Source organism: Colius striatus, chromosome 16 (genome assembly GCF_028858725.1).
Source record: "Colius striatus isolate bColStr4 chromosome 16, bColStr4.1.hap1, whole genome shotgun sequence".
In the NCBI taxonomy this organism is placed as follows: domain Eukaryota; kingdom Metazoa; phylum Chordata; class Aves; order Coliiformes; family Coliidae; genus Colius; species Colius striatus.
This window is the reverse complement of record NC_084774.1, coordinates 8,417,315-8,434,649: the sequence shown is the minus strand read 5'-3', so window position 1 is coordinate 8,434,649 and position 17,335 is coordinate 8,417,315. Positions and strand designations below refer to the sequence as shown.

At 56.8% G+C, this 17,335-nt stretch overlaps 1 protein-coding gene across 4 annotated transcripts; it reads left to right on the top strand.

Moving 5' to 3' along the window:
* The first annotated feature begins 693 nt into the window (after nt 1–693).
* TM9SF4 (transmembrane 9 superfamily member 4) lies at nt 694–17,066 on the top strand. Of its 4 annotated transcripts, none has more exons than XR_009819852.1 (19): nt 1,166–1,196; nt 4,482–4,595; nt 6,075–6,174; nt 6,562–6,730; nt 6,811–6,940; nt 7,870–7,993; nt 8,786–8,904; nt 8,996–9,107; nt 9,578–9,648; nt 10,014–10,146; nt 10,927–11,008; nt 11,109–11,184; nt 11,457–11,540; nt 11,650–11,825; nt 12,077–12,140; nt 12,675–12,794; nt 13,278–13,367; nt 13,728–14,590; nt 16,962–17,066. XR_009819852.1 is itself a non-coding variant. In XM_062009287.1 (18 exons), the coding sequence occupies exons 2-18, from the start codon at nt 4,560–4,562 to the stop codon at nt 13,875–13,877; spliced, it is 1,836 nt and encodes a 611-aa protein (XP_061865271.1). In that variant the 5' UTR covers nt 694–753; nt 4,482–4,559; the 3' UTR covers nt 13,878–15,573. The 4 variants fall into 4 exon arrangements, 2 of the variants coding, with proteins under 2 accessions (XP_061865271.1, XP_061865273.1); XR_009819853.1 differs by lacking the exon at nt 16,962–17,066 and adding an exon at nt 15,598–15,618; XM_062009287.1 differs by lacking the exons at nt 1,166–1,196; nt 16,962–17,066 and adding an exon at nt 694–753 and having other exon boundaries at nt 13,728–15,573.
* Nucleotides 17,067–17,335: the final 269 nt, after the last annotated feature.

Sequence of the window (17,335 nt, the reverse complement as noted above, 5' to 3'; positions counted from 1 at the left end):
TGTTGCCAGGCTGTTTTGCAGAAGGAGGGGCTCTAGCTGTGAGGGCTGGTACGGTCTGGGTGTGCTGGGCAGTGCCCGTGTCTCCGGTCCCTGCGCTGGGGCAATCCCGGTGCATTCCCACGGGACACGCTGCGGTGCAGCTGCAGCTCATCAGCTCGTCCTCTGCGCAGCACCCCGGCTTGTCAATGTCAAATATCACAGAAACACATCTCTCTGCTCTCCCTCCTCGGTTTCCTTCCTGTTTTGCATGGTCCTCGCCCTGCAGAGGGCAAGCTGTGGTGAGGACAGGGCTGCAGGGGACAGACGGACACAGACGGTGCTTTGCAGGGCAGCCTGTGGACAGACCCCCTTCAGAGAGCCTCTGGAGCGGGTTCTGGAGCTGAGGGCTGCCCGGAGCCAGTCGCCAGCCCCAGCAGCCCTTCCCTGGCCCAGCCCCGCAGGCTTCAGCGGCTGCTGGTGCGCCTCCCGCCTCAGCACCGAGCGCGGCGCTCCCTGCTTGCTCCTTACACGCTCTTGCTTGGTTTTGGCGTTCGACGCTGTGTTATCTGGGGGCAGGAGGCCGCTGCGTGCTCGGGCTGCCTCCCAGCCGGCCGCAGCTGGGCCTGCCGCTGCGTTCCGTCCCGCCCCGAGCCTGAAGCCATGGTGCGCTTTGGCCCCAGCTTCGCGGCCTCACGACACGGCGGCGGTCGGAACGGACCCGTAACGGTCACCCAGCGCCATCCCCCGCCGCGGCTGCCCGGCGTAACCGATACGGTACTGATGGCCCTCGCGTCCCTCGGCCCCTGCTCCCGCTCCCCAGCGCGGCGGCGGCGGCGGGGTCGGAGCGGGGCCGCGCCGCCTCAGCGCCCGCACCCGCCATGGCGCCCGCGGCGTCGCTGCCGCCCTCCGCGCCGAGGGCCCGCTGCCCTCAACAGCCATGGCGGCGCGGCCCGCCCTTTCCCGGCCGGTTCTGCGGGGCCCGAGACTCGCCGGGGCCCGAGCCGACGGCCCCTGGCCCGCGCCGCGCGGCAGCAGGGCCGAGCCCGGGCCAGGCGCCGCTCACAGCGGCCGCGCGGGCTCCGCCGCCCGGGGCCGGGCCGGGCCCGCTCCGCCGCGGCCGCCGTCGCCATGGCGATAACCCCGCGGCCGCGCGCGCGCCGCTTCCGCTGACGTCCGCCCCGACACGTGGATCCAAGATGGCGGCGTCGGCGGCGATGGTGAGTGCGGCGGCCGACGGGCCCCGGCGCGGCCCTCGCGCCTCTCCTCGGCCTCGGCGCGGCCCCGGAGGGAGCCGCCGTGCGAGGGGCCCCGTGTCGGGCCTGCGCCGCGCTGGGCGGGACGCGGTGCCGGCCCCCGCCCGGGTCCCGCAGCCGCACCGCGTCTGGCCGGGGCTGTCTCCGCGCCGCGGCCGCTGTCACTGCCCGAGCGGCGGCTCCCAGCTGCGGCGGCCCCGCGCTGCCTCCGCGGCCTCTCTGCACCGCTCTGGGCTGTGAGGACCACCGGCTGCCCTTCCCTTCCCTTCCCTTCCCTTCCCTTCCCTTCCCTTCCCTTCCCTTCCCTTCCCTTCCCTTCCCTTCCCTTCCCCGCTCTCCCAGAGGGCAGCGTTGCCCTGAGCCAGCTGCTTGTGCCGTGGAAAGAGGCTGTTGCGTCGCGTGTGATTTTCCCCAGGTGTTCGGCAGCTGCTTCACCTCTCCGTGTCTCGGCGCCTCAGTTATTCCAGTTATGCCCCACTCCTTGGAGAGCTGAAGGTGTTTGTGCTCGGAGTTTGCTAAGGCAGGCACCTCGCTGCAGAAACGGAGCTGCTGAGATGTTGATGACCTGCCTGAGGTCTTCTAGTAGAAAAGCGGGTTTCCCCCCTCGCCTTTCACGGGAGGGTGTTTCCTCGCTAAGGTGCTGTGAGAAGGGCTGTGTGAGCGACTCGTGCTGATACCTGTTGGCTAGGATGAGGTGTGAGGAGTCCCATGGAGCATCCAGGTTGGCAGAAGCTGGCAGGGAGAGCAGAGACTGGTGCTTGTTTTGCTTTGAGCGTCTGCATCCCCTCAGGCAGGGAGGAAGGAGCGTCTGAACGGGTGTGAAGAGAGGAAGATGGTCCCACTGGGAGTTGCCTCGTAGCCTTTGCTGTTCTGAGGGGCAGAGAAGCCTGTGAGCAGCTCTGCTGAGATGGATGTGAATGTGTCTCTTGTCTCCAAAGCCTTCAGTGACCCTGCCAGTGCCAGGGGGAGCTGGGCAGGGGCCAGACGGGCACAGAGGGTGCTTTGCAGGGGAGCCTCTGGACAGACCCCCTCAGAGAGCCTTCAGAGGAGTGTCTTGGGCTGAGGGACCCCCAGAGCCAGAGGCAGGAAAGATGAGCTTGTGCCAGTCGTTGTCAGGGGGCCGAGGGCCAGGCTGGTTCCTGGGGGGAGGCCAGCAAGTGCCTTTAGCACTGGTAATGTGCCTGAGTGTGGATGTTGCACGTGGGTGGGAGCTGCAGCTTGCTCAGTTACACCTGGATTGGGGCTTTTCCCCTCTCACAAAGTGGAAGCTCGTGTCTTTCCTCCCTTTCTGCCGCCTTGTGACGTGGAGCAGGAGCTCTGTGCGTCCTGCTGGACAACTGGCTCTGCACAGCTGGTGTTTGCCCTGGGTTTTTTCTTCACAGCTGCCTTTGAAAGTTAAAAGCTGTTGGTTACAGCTGTTTGACGTCCCTCTTGCCCTTCCCTGTGCAAAAGGAACGGGACAGTGTCCCTCATCTCATTCATCTGAGCCCCACTGCCACCTCCTACTTCCTTTTCCTCCTGAGGCAAACACTGTGTTGTATTTTTAAGTTCCCATGTGGCTGATGAAACTGTCAGAGCCAAAGCAGCCCTGACACGGTCCCAGCCCCATTCCAGTGCTCGTGGAACACTGGAAACTGCTGCTGCTTCAGCCTCTTCTCCAGCTGTCAGTCTGTGGCAGCCTCTGGTTGGTCAGAGCGTGTTGGCCACGGGGAAGAGCTGCTTGTCAGCTCCTGTTTGCCCCTTCCCTTCCATCAGTGTGGGAGCTCAGACCCTGGCAGTGGCAGCTGTTGGCACCACACGCTGGAGGGGAGTACAATGTGAGAGCAGAGATGTGTGGGGTGGGGGCTCAGCAGGCTGGGGTTCGGCTGGGTGATCCCTCTTTGGTTCCCCTGAGTGATGTGTGTGCCTGGCACTTGGGTCACAAGCCGAGCAGCAGAACTGCTGAAGGTTCCTGGTGCTGCAGAGCGTGGGGAGGACACTGCTGTTTCCTTCTGCTCAGCTGGAGAGGCACAGGGCACTCTTACCAGATCACAGAGGGCAAAGTGTAGTGAAGCACTGGCAACAAACCTCACCTTGTTTCAGGTTGGATCAGTTTTGGGAGTCCAAGGGGTTTCAAAGGAGTGTTTCCCACTTGCTGTGCAGCTGAGTCTCTGCCTGCATTAGGCTGAGCTTAGAGTAGACCTGACAATGTCCCCTGCAAGATAGAAAGCTGTATGTGGTAACTGAGGCTGGTGGTGGCTCGTTTCAGCCCCAGCCTCTTGCCTGGTCACTCTGTTTCCTCTGTATTTGTGTCCTGCCCCTGCTGGCAGAGCTACTGCCTGTGGGCAGCTGGGCAGCAGGTCACAGGGACTGACCCCTCAGAGGCCAGGCAGGGGAAGGGGCACGTGGCTTTGTCACCCCCTTTAGCATGAGCTCGAGTTGTCCCAGCTGGCCTCTGGGGTTTGTGTGGTGTTCTGCTGGTGCTGTACACAGGGAGCTCAGGAGAAGGGACTGAAGGCTCCTTATACCAGAGATTAGACCAGAGCTGATGCTCTAATCCAGCCAAGCTGCTGCTGGATCTAAAGCTCGGTTCCTTTTCCCAGCCCTGCTGCTGGTGCTGGGCAGGGCTCCCTGAGGGCAGGGCGCAGCTCCCTCCTGGCTTTGCTGTGCTGCAGCTTGTGTTGGACCTGCTCAGACCTTCCAGCCTGACTCATCTCTCTGCTCCCTCAAAAAGGACTGGAGACTTTTTCAGTGCTTCTGAGCTGTGTTGGGGTGCAGAGGGGTGAGGAAAGGGGAGTGGAATAGGGGAAGTGCTGCTGTCGGCACCCCTCGAACACAGCCACGAGAGGCTCGTTGGGTATCGGCCCTTGTCCACTGCAGGGGCTGTGAGCAGTGACAGGCTGACTGCTGGCAAGCAGAGCTGACACAGCCAGTGCCAGTACTACATCCCTCTTCTCTGGGAAGCCAGGGAGCTCCCTAGCACAGGAGCTGAGGTGGGTGGGAGTAGCAGAGTCAGCTGCCAGGTCAAGCACGTTTTGGTTGGACAAGGGCAGTGTTTGGCCCAGGGCAGGAGAGACAGCCAGGGAGGAAAGGGACTCATCCAGTAACAAAACAAAGTGAGGAACAGCTTTTCTGAATGTAATTTGTGCTTCACCTGCTGCCTGTGCAGCCTTTGCAGCACCTGGGGCCAGCACTCCCACTGCTGCTGCCTGTCTCTGCCGTCGTTCCCGTGTTTCTGTCATGTTCTAATGTTTCTTCTCCCTTTGGCAGGGAAGGCTGAGGCTGGTGCTGCTCTGCCTGTTGTTGCTGCACACTACAGACTCTTTCTATGTGCCTGGTGTGGCTCCTATGAACTTCCACCACAATGATGCTGTAGAAATAAAGGTAGGAGGAGCGTGGAGGGAGCTGTTACCCTGGGGTCTGGGGCTTTGTGTCCTTTTACTTTTGTCCTTCTTTCTATCACAGTAGTTAAGTGAGACTGGACAGTCAAACCTGAGCATCTGCTTACTGACATTTGGGGGACAGACACTTTCTCCCTTCACAGCGTTTGTGCGGGGTGTTGGGGATGAGCAGCCCACTGCTGCCTCTCGCCCTGCAGCCCTCAGCATGCTTCTCTTTTTGCTTCTGGGATCTTCTACCAAATTCCTTCATCAGTTGCACCAAAGTCCTCAAGACACTGCTGTGTTGGTTTCCAAACTCTCCTTCTCACTGTAGCTTTGAAGTGAGTTTAACCAGAGATTTTTGCCCAGCCTCACAGTGACTCTCCAGGTGCTTTTAGAGGATGGGCCTGTAGGTGGTAGGTCCGTGGAGGAATGAAGATGTGGCTTGAATCAAACCTGTTCAGTTTTCTGTCTCCAAGTCAGATGAGATCCAGGATAAACCCTTTCCAAGTGCAGGCTTTTGTCCTTGAGTGTTGCAGGTCTCACAGCCCAGGCTTGCTGAAGATGTCCTATGCAGCGTTGCTGGCTGTGGATGCTGGATCTGCCTCACCCCTAAGGGAGGAGGGCAGCCTTTGCTTCCAGACATCAGCAATTTATAGCCCATTTCATTTGTTTTTCTAAAGCTGTGGCCTCTGTCTCAGCAAAATCCAGCCCCCTTGGGGTGCTGAGGCTGGCTGCTCCCACGGGAGGCACAGCACAGTTTTCCTGTTGGCCACAGGCTGCCAGACATGGGCTATTTTTAAGCAAGTGAGACTTGCCTGTGGCTACAAGAAGCTTCCCAGAGGAAGGAAGTATTGGGATGGCTGTTCTCAAAGGGATTTCAGGAGCCAAATGCTTCCTGAAGCAACAAGGCAAGTTGGCACATTGGTCAGGCCCTTCCAAGGAGTGAACTTGCCTGTGTTACACAACGCTTCTGGTTTTGGTGCAGCTGTGGCCTGGGCTGTGTGTGGCAACTCTCCAGCAGTGCTTGGGGTTTGTCTCCCCAGGCTGGTGGCTCTCTGCCTTTCCTCCCTCAGATAAAAACTGCTGAACTCTTCATGTCACTGGAGCTCAGACCTCAAGGGCCAGTGTGACATGAACAGCTTTCTTGAGGAAATAACTGTGGTCTTGTTTGAAATGTGACTCTCCTGTGAGCTCCTCCTGTCTCTGAGGACTCCACTGAGCCATAACCTTGTGAAAGAATCCACCACTAAGTAACTTCTTCAAGTGTTTCTCTGTGGACGAAGTGTAGAGAATGAACAGCTGAGAGTTGTGCAGAAGGACGGGAAGCTGGAGACCTCTGTCTCTCTTCTTGATCTAACAGCTTCCAAAAGTGAGCTGGATGGGAGGTGTCTTGAAGCAAACTTCAGCTTCTGGCTGATGCTGGGGGGATAGAAAACTGTCAGAGGTCTTTCCTGGGGATGATTCTCTGTTGTCCCTCCAGGCTGTGAAGCTCACCAGCTCACGAACCCAGCTGCCCTATGAGTACTACTCCCTGCCCTTCTGCCGGCCCACGAAGATCACCTACAAGGCTGAAAATCTGGGTATGTACCCTTGGAGCAGCCCCTTCCCCAGCAGTGCTGGGCTGTCTCTGCCCAGCTGGGGCTGGGAATGTTCACAGGGCTGAAAGCAATTGCAGGTGTCACCTCAAATAGACTGTTTGTGGAACAAGTCCTCTTACTTGTTATGTACTGACTGTTTGCAAACTGGGATGTCCACGTGCTGGAAAGAGGAAGCACCTTTCCTGAAGGCATGTAAGCGGCTTTATGGCAGAGCTTGGAAATTCCAACAAAACAACTGAACTCTTTTGGTTTTATCCCTGAGTGTGTGGCAAGCAGCTGGCAGCCCCAGGGCAGAGTTGATGGTGAGCAGCCTGACGCTCCCTCCCGCTGGCACTCCCTCACCCCTGCTCCTCCTTTCCTGTTTTCCAGGTGAGGTTCTTCGGGGGGACAGGATTGTGAACACACCTTTCGAGGTTTCCATGAACATGGAGAAGAAATGTGAAGTTCTGTGCAACCTCCACAATAAGCCAGTGACTCTCACAGTGGAGCAGAGCAAGCTGATGGCCGAGCGCATCAGGGAAGATTACTACGTCCACCTGTGAGTCGCCTCAGGCGTGGGTTTGTCTCGGTGGGGATTCTGTGTTGTGGACAAATTTGACCTGGAATGTGTGTTTTCAGCATTGCTGATAACCTCCCCGTGGCTACACGGCTGGAGTTCTATTCCAATCGTGAGGAAGAGGAGAAGAAGAAGGAGAAGGATGTGCAGTTCGAGCACGGATACAGGCTTGGGTTCATGGATGGTAACAAGGTAGAGAATCCAGCTGCTGTCTGAGGGAGCCTGGAGGAGCTCTGAGACTGTCAGAGGCCTTTAGAAGGCTACTCAGGGAGTGCCAGGATTGGGATTGCAACCAAAACGTTTTATAGTGGGTGGAAATGTGAGCAGGAGGCCCGTCCCTTGTTGGAAGGAGGTGACTGCTCTGATGGGCAGCAGCACTAGCTCTGAGTCACTGCATGGCCTTGGGCAAACTCCTGCGGTGCTTTGCCCTCAGCAGAGCAAGGGCAGCACACCCCAAAGGCTGTCTGATCTTTGGGTGGCTTGGAGCATCTTGTCCTTCAGAAGAGTGAAGTGTTTCTTGGAGGACACCTGCTGAAGTTTCCAAATGGAAGCTCGTCACGTGCATCCCTGTGGGTGTCTCCCAGGGCTGTGCCCCAGAGGACCTGTTGCCTTACAGACACTGTGTGGCACATGCAGCCCCAGCACTTGTCATGGGTGAATGAACCTGCTGTGCCAGCCTGGGGTCATGGCACAGGTGATGTCAGAGCCTTCTGAGAGCTGCAGCCCCAACTCTGAGTGATGTTTGTCTGCCTGGTGGGAGCAGCAGGCAGGAAACACAGGGCTGTAGCTGCTGAGGTCTTTGTGACCTTTGTGGTGATGGTGCTGAATGCATGGCTGAGAGTTGAGATGTGAGGTTTTCCAGGCCAGAGATAGACCAAAATGTTGTCCCTGATGCTTGGGGGTGGTTGAGGTGTTGCCTTTTCACCAGCTCTCTTCTCTCTTCTGCTTCTTTTGCCCTTGGGGAGCATTAGCCTGATCTTGCTCTGTAGCACAACATATCTGGGAGTAGTTGGAGCCTTCAGACTTCTGTGCTGAAGCTGCTTTCTGCAGTTGTTGCTCCTGAACTTTGCCCACTCCTCCCTCAGGGTGCTAACATGTTCTTTAATATCCATCTGTTTTAGTTCTACCTGCACAACCACCTCTCCTTCATCCTTTACTACCACAGAGAGGATGTGGAAGAGAACCAGGAGCCAACCTACAGGGTCGTGCGCTTTGAAGTGATCCCTCAAAGCATTAAACTAGAAGGTGAGAGATTCTTCTGGAGAGGGGCAAGGGGAGAAGAATCTCTTGTGAGACCGAGAGCTGAATGCTACTGATGTGTCAGGGTGCCAGTTGGTGCTTCTGTTCTGATCTCAGGGCACAGAAATGAAGGAGGCTGAGTGGTAAGGACAATAAACCCCTTTGTTCTTAAGGAAGGATTAAAAGTAGAGAGTGAGCCTTGAAATGCAGCCATTGGACAAACAATTCATAGAAAACCATTGCAGTTTGGGGGCTGGTCATCTAGCATGAAGTGTGCATGGCCTCTAGCTCTTGTCATGGCCCTGATCTCCCCCACTGGGACACTACATGCTAGTCCAGAGACCCACAGAACATCTGGAACTGTTCTGAGGAGACTGGATGTTAAAAACGATGGTTAGGGGGAAACATTCCTACCTCAAGGAGGCCAGGGTGGAACAGGGATCTTGAGGGGAAGTTGTCCATTGTGTATATCACCCTGTGCAGCTCTCCTCTGGCCACAGCAGGCTCTCTGGAGAGATCTTGTTCCTCAGCCTGTCGTGCAATAGAAGCTCTGCTCATGGTCCAGATCCTTGGCCTCAGAGCTTCTGGCTTTTATCCTCCTAGTCAAGGAAAACCCCACACACAGCTTTCCTTAGAGACTGTTGTGGAAGAATAGTTCAGCAAACTGCTAGGCAGGTGAGGAAGGGATGAAAAGCATTTCCAAAGGCTTTGGGGTGCCCTGAGGGTACTCAGGGCAGGGTGATGGGCAGGAGGTGGTGCCTGAGGGGAGGGCTGACCTATCTGTGCTTCCCCTCACAGACTTGAAGGCTGATGAGAAGAACATGTGCACCCTGCCCGAGGCCACAGGCTCTGCCCCTCAGGAAATAGATCCTTCCAAGGAGAACCAGTTGCTCTTCACCTACTCTGTCCACTGGGAGGTGAGGCAGCGGTGGGCTGGGGCTGGCACAGGGGTGTTGTGGAGGGCACTGGGGCTGTGCTGGTATGAACAGAGCTCTGCTCCTCTCTCAGGAGAGTGACATTAAGTGGGCTTCTCGCTGGGACACGTACCTGACCATGAGTGACGTGCAGATCCACTGGTTCTCCATCATTAACTCCGTCGTGGTTGTCTTTTTCCTGTCAGGTGAGTGAGCTGTGTGGGCTGAGGCTTTGCCATGAATCTGCAGGGAACTGTCTGAGGCCTCAGCTGCAGGTAGCTCGAGGGCGATGCAGCTGTGTCTGAACACGGTCAGAAGGGGCAGGGAATGGACAGGGGGCACATCAAACCTCCTGGGCCAGGCAGCATCCCGTGGGGTTGGGCAGTGACCTCCTCCTGCCCTCTGATGGGTACTTGAGGAAGCAGAGTGTGGTTAACACATGCCTTGCATGTCTGTTCAAGGAGGAAAACCCACAGGAAAGCCACAGTGCCCTGTTCCTGCTGGACTGCTGCCTTCCTCGCTCCCTGGGGAGGTGTTTCTGTCCTTGCTCCGGGCTGGGAGAGATGGTTAATGAGTGAGGGCCTCTCCTGCTCACCAGAAGTGTGTTGGTGGAGCGTGAGAGCAGCGCAGCCAGGCGGGAGCTCCTGCCCTCAGCGGGCTTTGTGCTTGTTTCCAGGCATCCTGAGCATGATCATCATCCGCACCCTCCGCAAGGACATTGCCAACTACAACAAGGAAGATGATATTGTATGTGTTCACTCTCAGGGCTGGGATCAGGGAGGGAGGGAAGCCCAAATGAGGAGGGATCTTGGATGTGGTGTCTCCTTCCTTGCCCCTCTTTTGCTTTGAGCCCTAGGGGCTGTCAGCACAGCTCTGGTGCTGTGCATACATCAGCGTTCCTGGTTCAGATGTCTGCAGACCTCAGTAATGATTGCAGACAGCTCTGTAAACCTGTGCCCTGCACTGGCACTTCAGGCCTGGACTGTGTTAAGCCCAAGAGGAAAGAGATTTAACTTATAGTGATACAGTTCTGTAGAACAACCTGGGATGGGACCTGAATTTCCACTGGCACGTGGTAGCTAAAGAACCTTCTTTCCCTGTTGTTGGTACAGGAAGATACCATGGAGGAATCTGGTTGGAAACTTGTGCATGGAGATGTCTTCAGGCCTCCACAGTACCCCATGATCCTCAGCTCTCTCCTGGGGTCTGGAATCCAGCTCTTCTGTATGATCCTGATTGTCATCTGTAAGTGGCACATGTTGCATGGGGGCGCTGTGGGGAGAGCAGCAATGATGCCCCAGGGCACTTGTAGCTCCCACTGACATCGAGTTGTGGAATCCCAGAACCCTTTAGGTTGGAAAAGACCTTTAAGATCATTGACCTTTAACCCAGCACTGCCACAGCCACAACTAACCCATGTCCCTCAGCCCCACGGCTCCATGGCTTTGGGATCCCTCCAGGGATGGGGACTCCCCCACTGCCCTGGGCAGCCTGAGACAGGGCTGGAAGAATTTGTTCCCAATCTCCAACCAAACCCTCCCTTGGTGCAACTTGAGGCTCTTTTCTCTTGTTCTCCTGTATCACTTCACCCTATGATCGTCTCACTTGGGTGAGGAGGCAGCAGGCTGCTTGCTGTTGTGAGCTGGGCAAGGTGATGGGCCTGTGCTCAGCATTTCTGAGTTCCCCAGCTGAAAACATCCTTTGGTGATTATGTTTCCTGTTACCAATGTATGAGCCCTGGGTGATGGAGGGCCAGGAGACTTCAGCACATGTGTGCCTTACCTTTGAGCTGCACCTGCCCAAATCTCAGGTGAAGCCATGGCTAAAGTGTGGTCTGTAGCTTGAGATCAAAGCAGTAGCTGCTTCTCTCAGTGCTGGGGGTGATTGTGCTTTGAAGGAAGCGAGGTGTGTGCAGAAGGCAGAGGTTCCAGGTGGCTGTGGCCTGCTCAGGAGCTGGACTGCTCTCCAGCTGCTGCCTGGCATGTCCCTCACAGCTCCTGCCCTTTGTCCCTTCCCCCCTCGCAGTTGTCGCTATGCTGGGGATGCTGTCGCCTTCCAGCCGGGGTGCGCTGATGACAACCGCCTGCTTTCTCTTCATGTTCATGGGGTAGGTGTCTGCTGCTCCCACAGCAGTGCTCTCCTCTCTGCCCCTCTTCTCCCCAGCTGTGGAAGCCCATTTCCTTTGGTTTGGCTTTGTTTCTCTCCAGGGTTTTTGGCGGATTCTTTGCTGGCCGCTTGTACCGGACTCTGAAAGGACACCGATGGAAGAAGGGAGCCTTTTGTGTGAGTCTTGGGGGGTCCTGTGCTGCTTATCCAGATTTGCAACAGATGCAGATAACTCCACACACATTTGTGGTGTGGGTTGAATCCCATGAAAGGGCAAACAGCAGAGCACATGCTGTGGTAAAGCAGGAGGATTGTCTGAGGCCCTCCCCACGGCCCAGCTGTGTGTGACTGCTGCAGCCCCGGGGATCCTTCCTCCACATCTGCCCTGTCCCAGCAACATCTGGCTGCTCAGTCAAGCGTTTTCTCTTAACCTATGGTTGCTCTTGCAGACAGCCACCCTGTATCCAGGCGTTGTCTTCGGCATCTGCTTCGTCCTCAACTGTTTCATCTGGGGGAAACACTCCTCTGGAGCGGTGGGTCCCGCGGTCAGCCCGGCGCTCGCTGGGCTGGGGGCGAGGGGCAGGGCTGTCTGTTCCAGGTGGGCTGCCAGCCTCACTTCTGTGACTCTTGGTGTGCTTCCAGGTGCCTTTCCCTACCATGGTGGCCTTGCTCTGCATGTGGTTTGGGATCTCCTTGCCCTTGGTCTACCTGGGTTACTACTTTGGATTTCGCAAGCAGCCGTATGACAATCCCGTCCGCACCAATCAGATCCCCAGGCAGATCCCAGAGCAGAGGTGGTACATGAACAAATTCGTTGGGTGAGTTTAAGCCTCCTGCCCTCAGTCTCCTTGGGCTGCTGAACATCCCCTTCTGCTGCTCTCTGGACAGCCACAGAGCAGATGTGTTTCCTTGTGCAACGGTGATGATGTGGGATGACCGTGTGTGTAGGTCATCCACTTGCTGGGTGGAATTTGAGTGCTGGGAGGCTGTGGAGCTCTTGGTAGGAGTGCTGGGAGGTGGCAGGGGGTTTGTAACCTACTGTGCTGCTCATGACTCTGTGTCTCTGCAGGATTCTCATGGCTGGCATTCTGCCCTTCGGAGCCATGTTCATCGAGCTCTTCTTCATTTTCAGTGTAAGCATTTAACCCGCTCTGCTCCCAAAGAGGATTCCTCTGGAGCACTCTCCTGTTCCTGTCCTTACTGCAAGGGCTGCTAGGTTCTCTCCAGAGAGAGCTTGGCTGTGGGTCTCTTCATCCTGTCCTCTTGCTGCAGACACCCAGAGATGTCTGTGGGCCCCTCCTTGGTGATTTGGAGGGTGGTGGTGAAGGGGAGAACTGACCGAGCCATTGTGTCAGGAGAGGCCGTGGTCTCGGGCACCCCCTGAGCCATTCCAGCTGCTGCCTGGGTTTTCCTTCTGTGGTCAGGGAGGAAGTTGCTGTTCCATTGCTTGGGTGATGGAGGGAGGTGAACAAATGATCTCAGAGCTGCCTTTGGGCAGCTTTTTGCAGGCTACTTCCTCTGCAGCAACGCTGTGAAACGCGTTAGATGTGTGGTTCCGTCGGCCCCAGGCTGGGGGGCTCCTCCTTTTCCCTTGGGTTGGCTGCCAGAAGTTTGTCTCGTGCTCACTGATTGATGGAAACAAATTTCTGCTCTGTCTTTTGTTTCAGGCCATCTGGGAGAACCAGTTCTATTACCTTTTTGGCTTTCTCTTCCTGGTGTTTATAATCCTGGTGGTATCGTGCTCCCAGATCAGCATTGTCATGGTTTACTTCCAGCTTTGTGCTGAGGTGAGATCCCCACACGTGCAGTTTCAGTAGCTCAGGGTCCTTGCTCCTGGGAAAAGCCCAGCAGAGCTCCAGGTTGGCTCAGCTCTGGGAGGGTGATTGCTCAGAACACCTCTTGACTTGAGGAGAATTGAAGCTATTGATTATCTGCTAGGCTGGGAACTGTGGTTTCGTACCAGAAGTGGCAGCTGAGAGCAGGGCACTGAGCTGCCATCTCTTCCCAAAGAAACCCTTTGATTCCATCCCCATGGGGAGTGCAGCGTGGGGCCAGAGGTGTGTGTGCTCCTCAGGGGCAGGTGCTGGGGCACTTCACTGTCAACTTTTCATCTGGAAACACTTGTGTGACAAGAGAGTTCCACAGCCCCAAGCTGTGCTTTTCCTCTGAAGGGAAATGGGTGGTGTCCTCCCTGTCCCAGAAGGGTCACAGCTGCCCGGGACGGTGACAGGGAGAGGACCCTGTGGGATAAGGAGGCTTTTCCCTGCCAGGATTACCGCTGGTGGTGGAGGACGTTCCTGGTGTCAGGAGGATCCGCCTTCTACGTGCTCATCTACGCCATCTTCTACTTTGTGAACAAGGTACTGGCACTTCTCTTGTGTGGGAGAGCCCCCTTTCTAGAGGAGACAGTGGGATTTGGGCAGGGAGGGGGTGGGGACTCCCTAGCCCTGACCTGTCCCCATGCCAGCCCAAGGCAGCTCAGGAGCCCCTCCCTGGGGAGGGAAGGTGGGCAGTGCCCAGGCCCCTGTGCCAGGCTGAGCTGTGTCCCCTCACTGCAGCCCGAAGGGCATCGATCACTCCTCAGCTGTAGAGAACCAAAGGGGGTGGAGATTCCCCTCCCCTCTCTGCCCAGTGTCCCCTCGGGCAGGGCACTGCCTGCTCTGGGCACCTCTTCCCTCTGGGCTTCATTTCGCTCGTGTTTTCCTCCTGTCCCGTTGCAGCTGGATATCGTGGAGTTCATCCCTTCCTTACTGTACTTTGGCTACACCGCCCTCATGGTCCTGTCCTTCTGGCTCCTCACCGGCACCATCGGCTTCTACGCAGCCTACATGTTCGTGCGCAAGATCTACGCGGCCGTGAAGATCGACTGACGCTGCAGAGAGCCAGGGCGAGCGGCTGCCTCTGAGCCTGGGCTCCTGGGAGCCAAGGGCACGTCTCCTCCTCCCAGCTCCTGAGGAAACAAAACCCAGTGGGAGAGCCATGAGAGAAATAAATAGCTCCTCATTTTGGAATGTGACTTTGGCACGGTGTACATGGATTCTGGGCTACTTCTGGGGGAAAAGGGGTCTGTAGATACCTTGCATTTTAACTTTATTATCCTGTTCCATATCTGAGGGAGTTTTTTAGCAGGGAGATGTCCCTCTGTGTCAGTAAAACCCCCTTTTTGCTAATTCATCCTTTTTTGTTGTGACATTGGTGACGAATGGAGTTCAGACGGCAGCGGGAGCACTCGTGGAAACGTTTTCTTCCAGCCCCTTCGGGTGCTCTGGGATTCAGGGAGACTCTTCAGACAACCATCACGCCGGGTTTCTTTCCTGCCTGCACGGAGGAGGGAGCTTTACTGTGGCAAACTGAAAGGAGCTTGGAGCCTGAGCCCCGGCGGCGGCGTGTTCACAGCGGGCTGGAGGAGCCACTGGGAGCCTGGCAAGTGCGACTTCAGCCCAGAGCGCTGCAGAGCCCTGAGCCTCGGCATCGCTCCTCCCCCGCCGGCCTCAGCAGGAGGAAGGGCTGAGGGGGAGGGGATTCCCTCTCCGCGGGAGTGAGGTCGCTGCCGGTGCTGGACAGGACTGGAGGGATGTGTGAGGTACCGACCTGGCTGTGTTTTGTCGGTGGGCTGAGCCACTGTGAGTGTGTGCAGAGGGGCTGGGGACAGAGGCAGCGGCCCCCAGGGGCTCTCCCATGGCCAGGAGCAGGCTGTGCCCTCCCTGCCCTCTGCTCCAGCTGCTCTCTTCTCCTCAATCCTCTACCTCCAGGGAACAGGAGGTGTGTGCCCTGGAGCTGGAGCTTGTTCTCCTGCCCTGGGAGGGCTGGTGGGGCTCTGCTGTGGTGGGCTCCTCTCTTTGCCAGCATCAGCCCCTGGGCAGCTCTTGTTAAAAGAGGTTAAAAAGGTTTTTCTATTCTGGTCACTTCAGTTTACCAGTGAAAAGGTTCCACAGTGCAGTGAAGGCTCCCTCCTTTCCCCAGACCTGCTGGACTCAGTCAGGGCTGCAGGGGAGAGGGTTTTTAGTGAGGTGTTTGTACCCAATGAGGCCTCTGAGTAACCAACTGCCACAGGCAAACCCCTTCCAATCCAGGACTGCCCAAAGCCTTCCCTGTCAGCAGCACTGATGTGCACCCATCAGGGGTTTGGGGCTCTGTTAACCTCAGTTGCCATAAGTTTCCAGCAGGTCCCTGCCAGGAGCTGTGTCTCACAGTGGCCGTGGCCCTGTGGGAGGCTGCCCAGGGGGTGACTCCTTGCCATGGAGCCTCCCCAGCCTTGTCCAGGGGCTCCTGTGGCTGCCCATCATGCCAAAGTCTAATGAGCCAGGAGTCCTGGGTGGGAAAAGGCAGCGAGGCCTGTGCAGGGAGGCTGTGCCCAGAGGCCTGTGTCACTTCTGATTTGAGGTCACTCTGAGATTTCAGTTGATTTCTTTTTCCTGTCATGTTCTGCCCCAGCCCCAGGGGAGAGGCTTAGCCAGCACTGGTTCCTCTCCCTTCCCTGAAGTGTTTTCTCTGTATTCTTTGTAATTTTTAATTAATGTATGTATTCTTTGTGTCTCACTGTAAATAAATCTGCCATTGTCCTCTTCTGCTCTCCTGGGTTCTCCTAAGCCACCTCCTGAGGTTTCCTTGTCCTGACACTTGTCCAGCACCCGTGTGCAGCCCTGGACGTGTGGCTTCTGTCAGAGGCAGAGCTTGGGACGTGCTGCTCTTCCCTTTGTGCTGTTCCTGTGCTGCTCAGGTGACTGAGCAGTGTCTCCCAGCATGGTGTGTCCTGGCTGCTGCCAGGTGCTGTAAGGCAGTGCCAGGGGGCTGAGGTGTTGGGCTGATCCCTGCGTGCAGGGAGCATCTCCTGCGTGAAACGTTGTTTGAGGCAGCAGCAGCAGTGCTGAGGGGCTGAAGGGCCAGGAGCAGCAGCAGGGACAAGGTGCAATACAGGAGTACGATGGGGAGGGAGCTGCCGCCTCTTTCCTCGGAGCCCTTCGGGTGTGTTGGTGCTGTGGAAGCTGTCCCGTTGGTATTGGCCCAGCTTGATGTCTTTGCCAGTGCTGGGGGTGTGTGGCAGGAGAGCAGCAGGTGGCTGTTAAAGGTGCTGAGAGAGGGAATTCACCTTTCCTCCCCTTCAGGCAAAAGCAGGATTCAGCTCTGCTGCCAGCACAAGCTGGGCCGAGCTTGGGTTTGTCAGGCAGCTGAGGGAATTGCTGTTGCCTTAAGGATGAAACTAGATCACACCCAGAAAAGGGCCTCAACACTGACAAAGGTGCCAGCTTTTCAACAGGGTGCTCAAAAGAAGCTCCTGAGAGGGCAGGATGCTCTTTGCCCTTCTGTGCACCTCAGGCTGCTCCTGCAGCTGGTGTCAGTGACGCTCGTGGCTGAGGCCGGGAGGTTTGCTCCTGGGCTCTGGGGAAGAGGAGTGGGCTGTGCTGCTCTGAAAGGCTCCCACAGGGGTGGTAGTTGTAGTGGAACCCAGTGACTAGAACTTGGTGTTTATCAACTGTTTGCTCACTGGCAGGAGATGACAGCACTGGCAGCAGTGGGCTGGGCCCTGTCTGGGGGAGTCAAATGCTTTTGCTGGAAAGAGTCTGAGAAGTCTGAGTGGTTTCATGTGGGGAACTGGCTTTGACTTGCCTTGTCTTTACTTAAACCCAAACCCCCAGGTTCCTCCAGGACAAACACCTAGAGCAGGTCATTCAAATGGTTTTAATAAGCAGCTTCACTAGAACAATGTTCAACTGGAACTTCACTTTGCAGGAGCAAATTGTAGCAACACACCCTCCATTTCCTAAGGGCCTGCATTTGCCTTTACTGTGTAAAACCCTTGTTCACAGCCCCCACAGTACTCCATGGAAAGAGGGGATTCACTCAACAGTTGAGCTTTAACAAAGGGAAGCTTCTGGCCTCGGCAGGTTGGGCACAGGGCCAGAGCCACTGCAACCCTCCCAGGGCTGAGGAAGCCCAAACTCTTTCCCTTCCAGCATGGTGTTTGCAGCTCTGGATCAGACCCCAGCAGCAGCTCTGCCCAGGGGCAGCTTCTTCTGTGAGTCCAACTGCAGACCTGGCCTCGAGGATGAACATGGGGTGAGGGAGATGCTTCAGTCACTCCCTGAAGCCTCTGCACACATGGAAGAAAACCTCATGGTGGAGCTTCGCAAGCAGCAGCAGTTGATCTGTTCCCTGGGCATCAGTTTCTGCTCACCAGGTCAGTCTTTGGCTCATTCCTGGGGCAGCCCAGAGGTGCTCAGTGAAAGCACGTGGGGATGGCTCTGGGTGCACATCGCTCCCAGCCCTGAGGAAACTCCCTGCCTGGAGCCCCAGGATGGCTGCACATGTTCCTGTGCCCCCTGATGGA

What these genes read in the sequence shown, in the direction of transcription:
- TM9SF4 (XM_062009289.1), top strand. Translation starts at nt 1,176, where the DNA reads ATGGCGGCGTCGGCGGCGATG. An exon ending in CTACAAGGCTGAAAATCTGG is followed by an intron (nt 6,175 to 6,561) that starts GTATGTACCCTT and finishes CCTGTTTTCCAG; the next exon opens with GTGAGGTTCTTCGGGGGGAC. An exon ending in GGAAACACTCCTCTGGAGCG is followed by an intron (nt 11,541 to 11,649) that starts GTGGGTCCCGCG and finishes GTGTGCTTCCAG; the next exon opens with GTGCCTTTCCCTACCATGGT.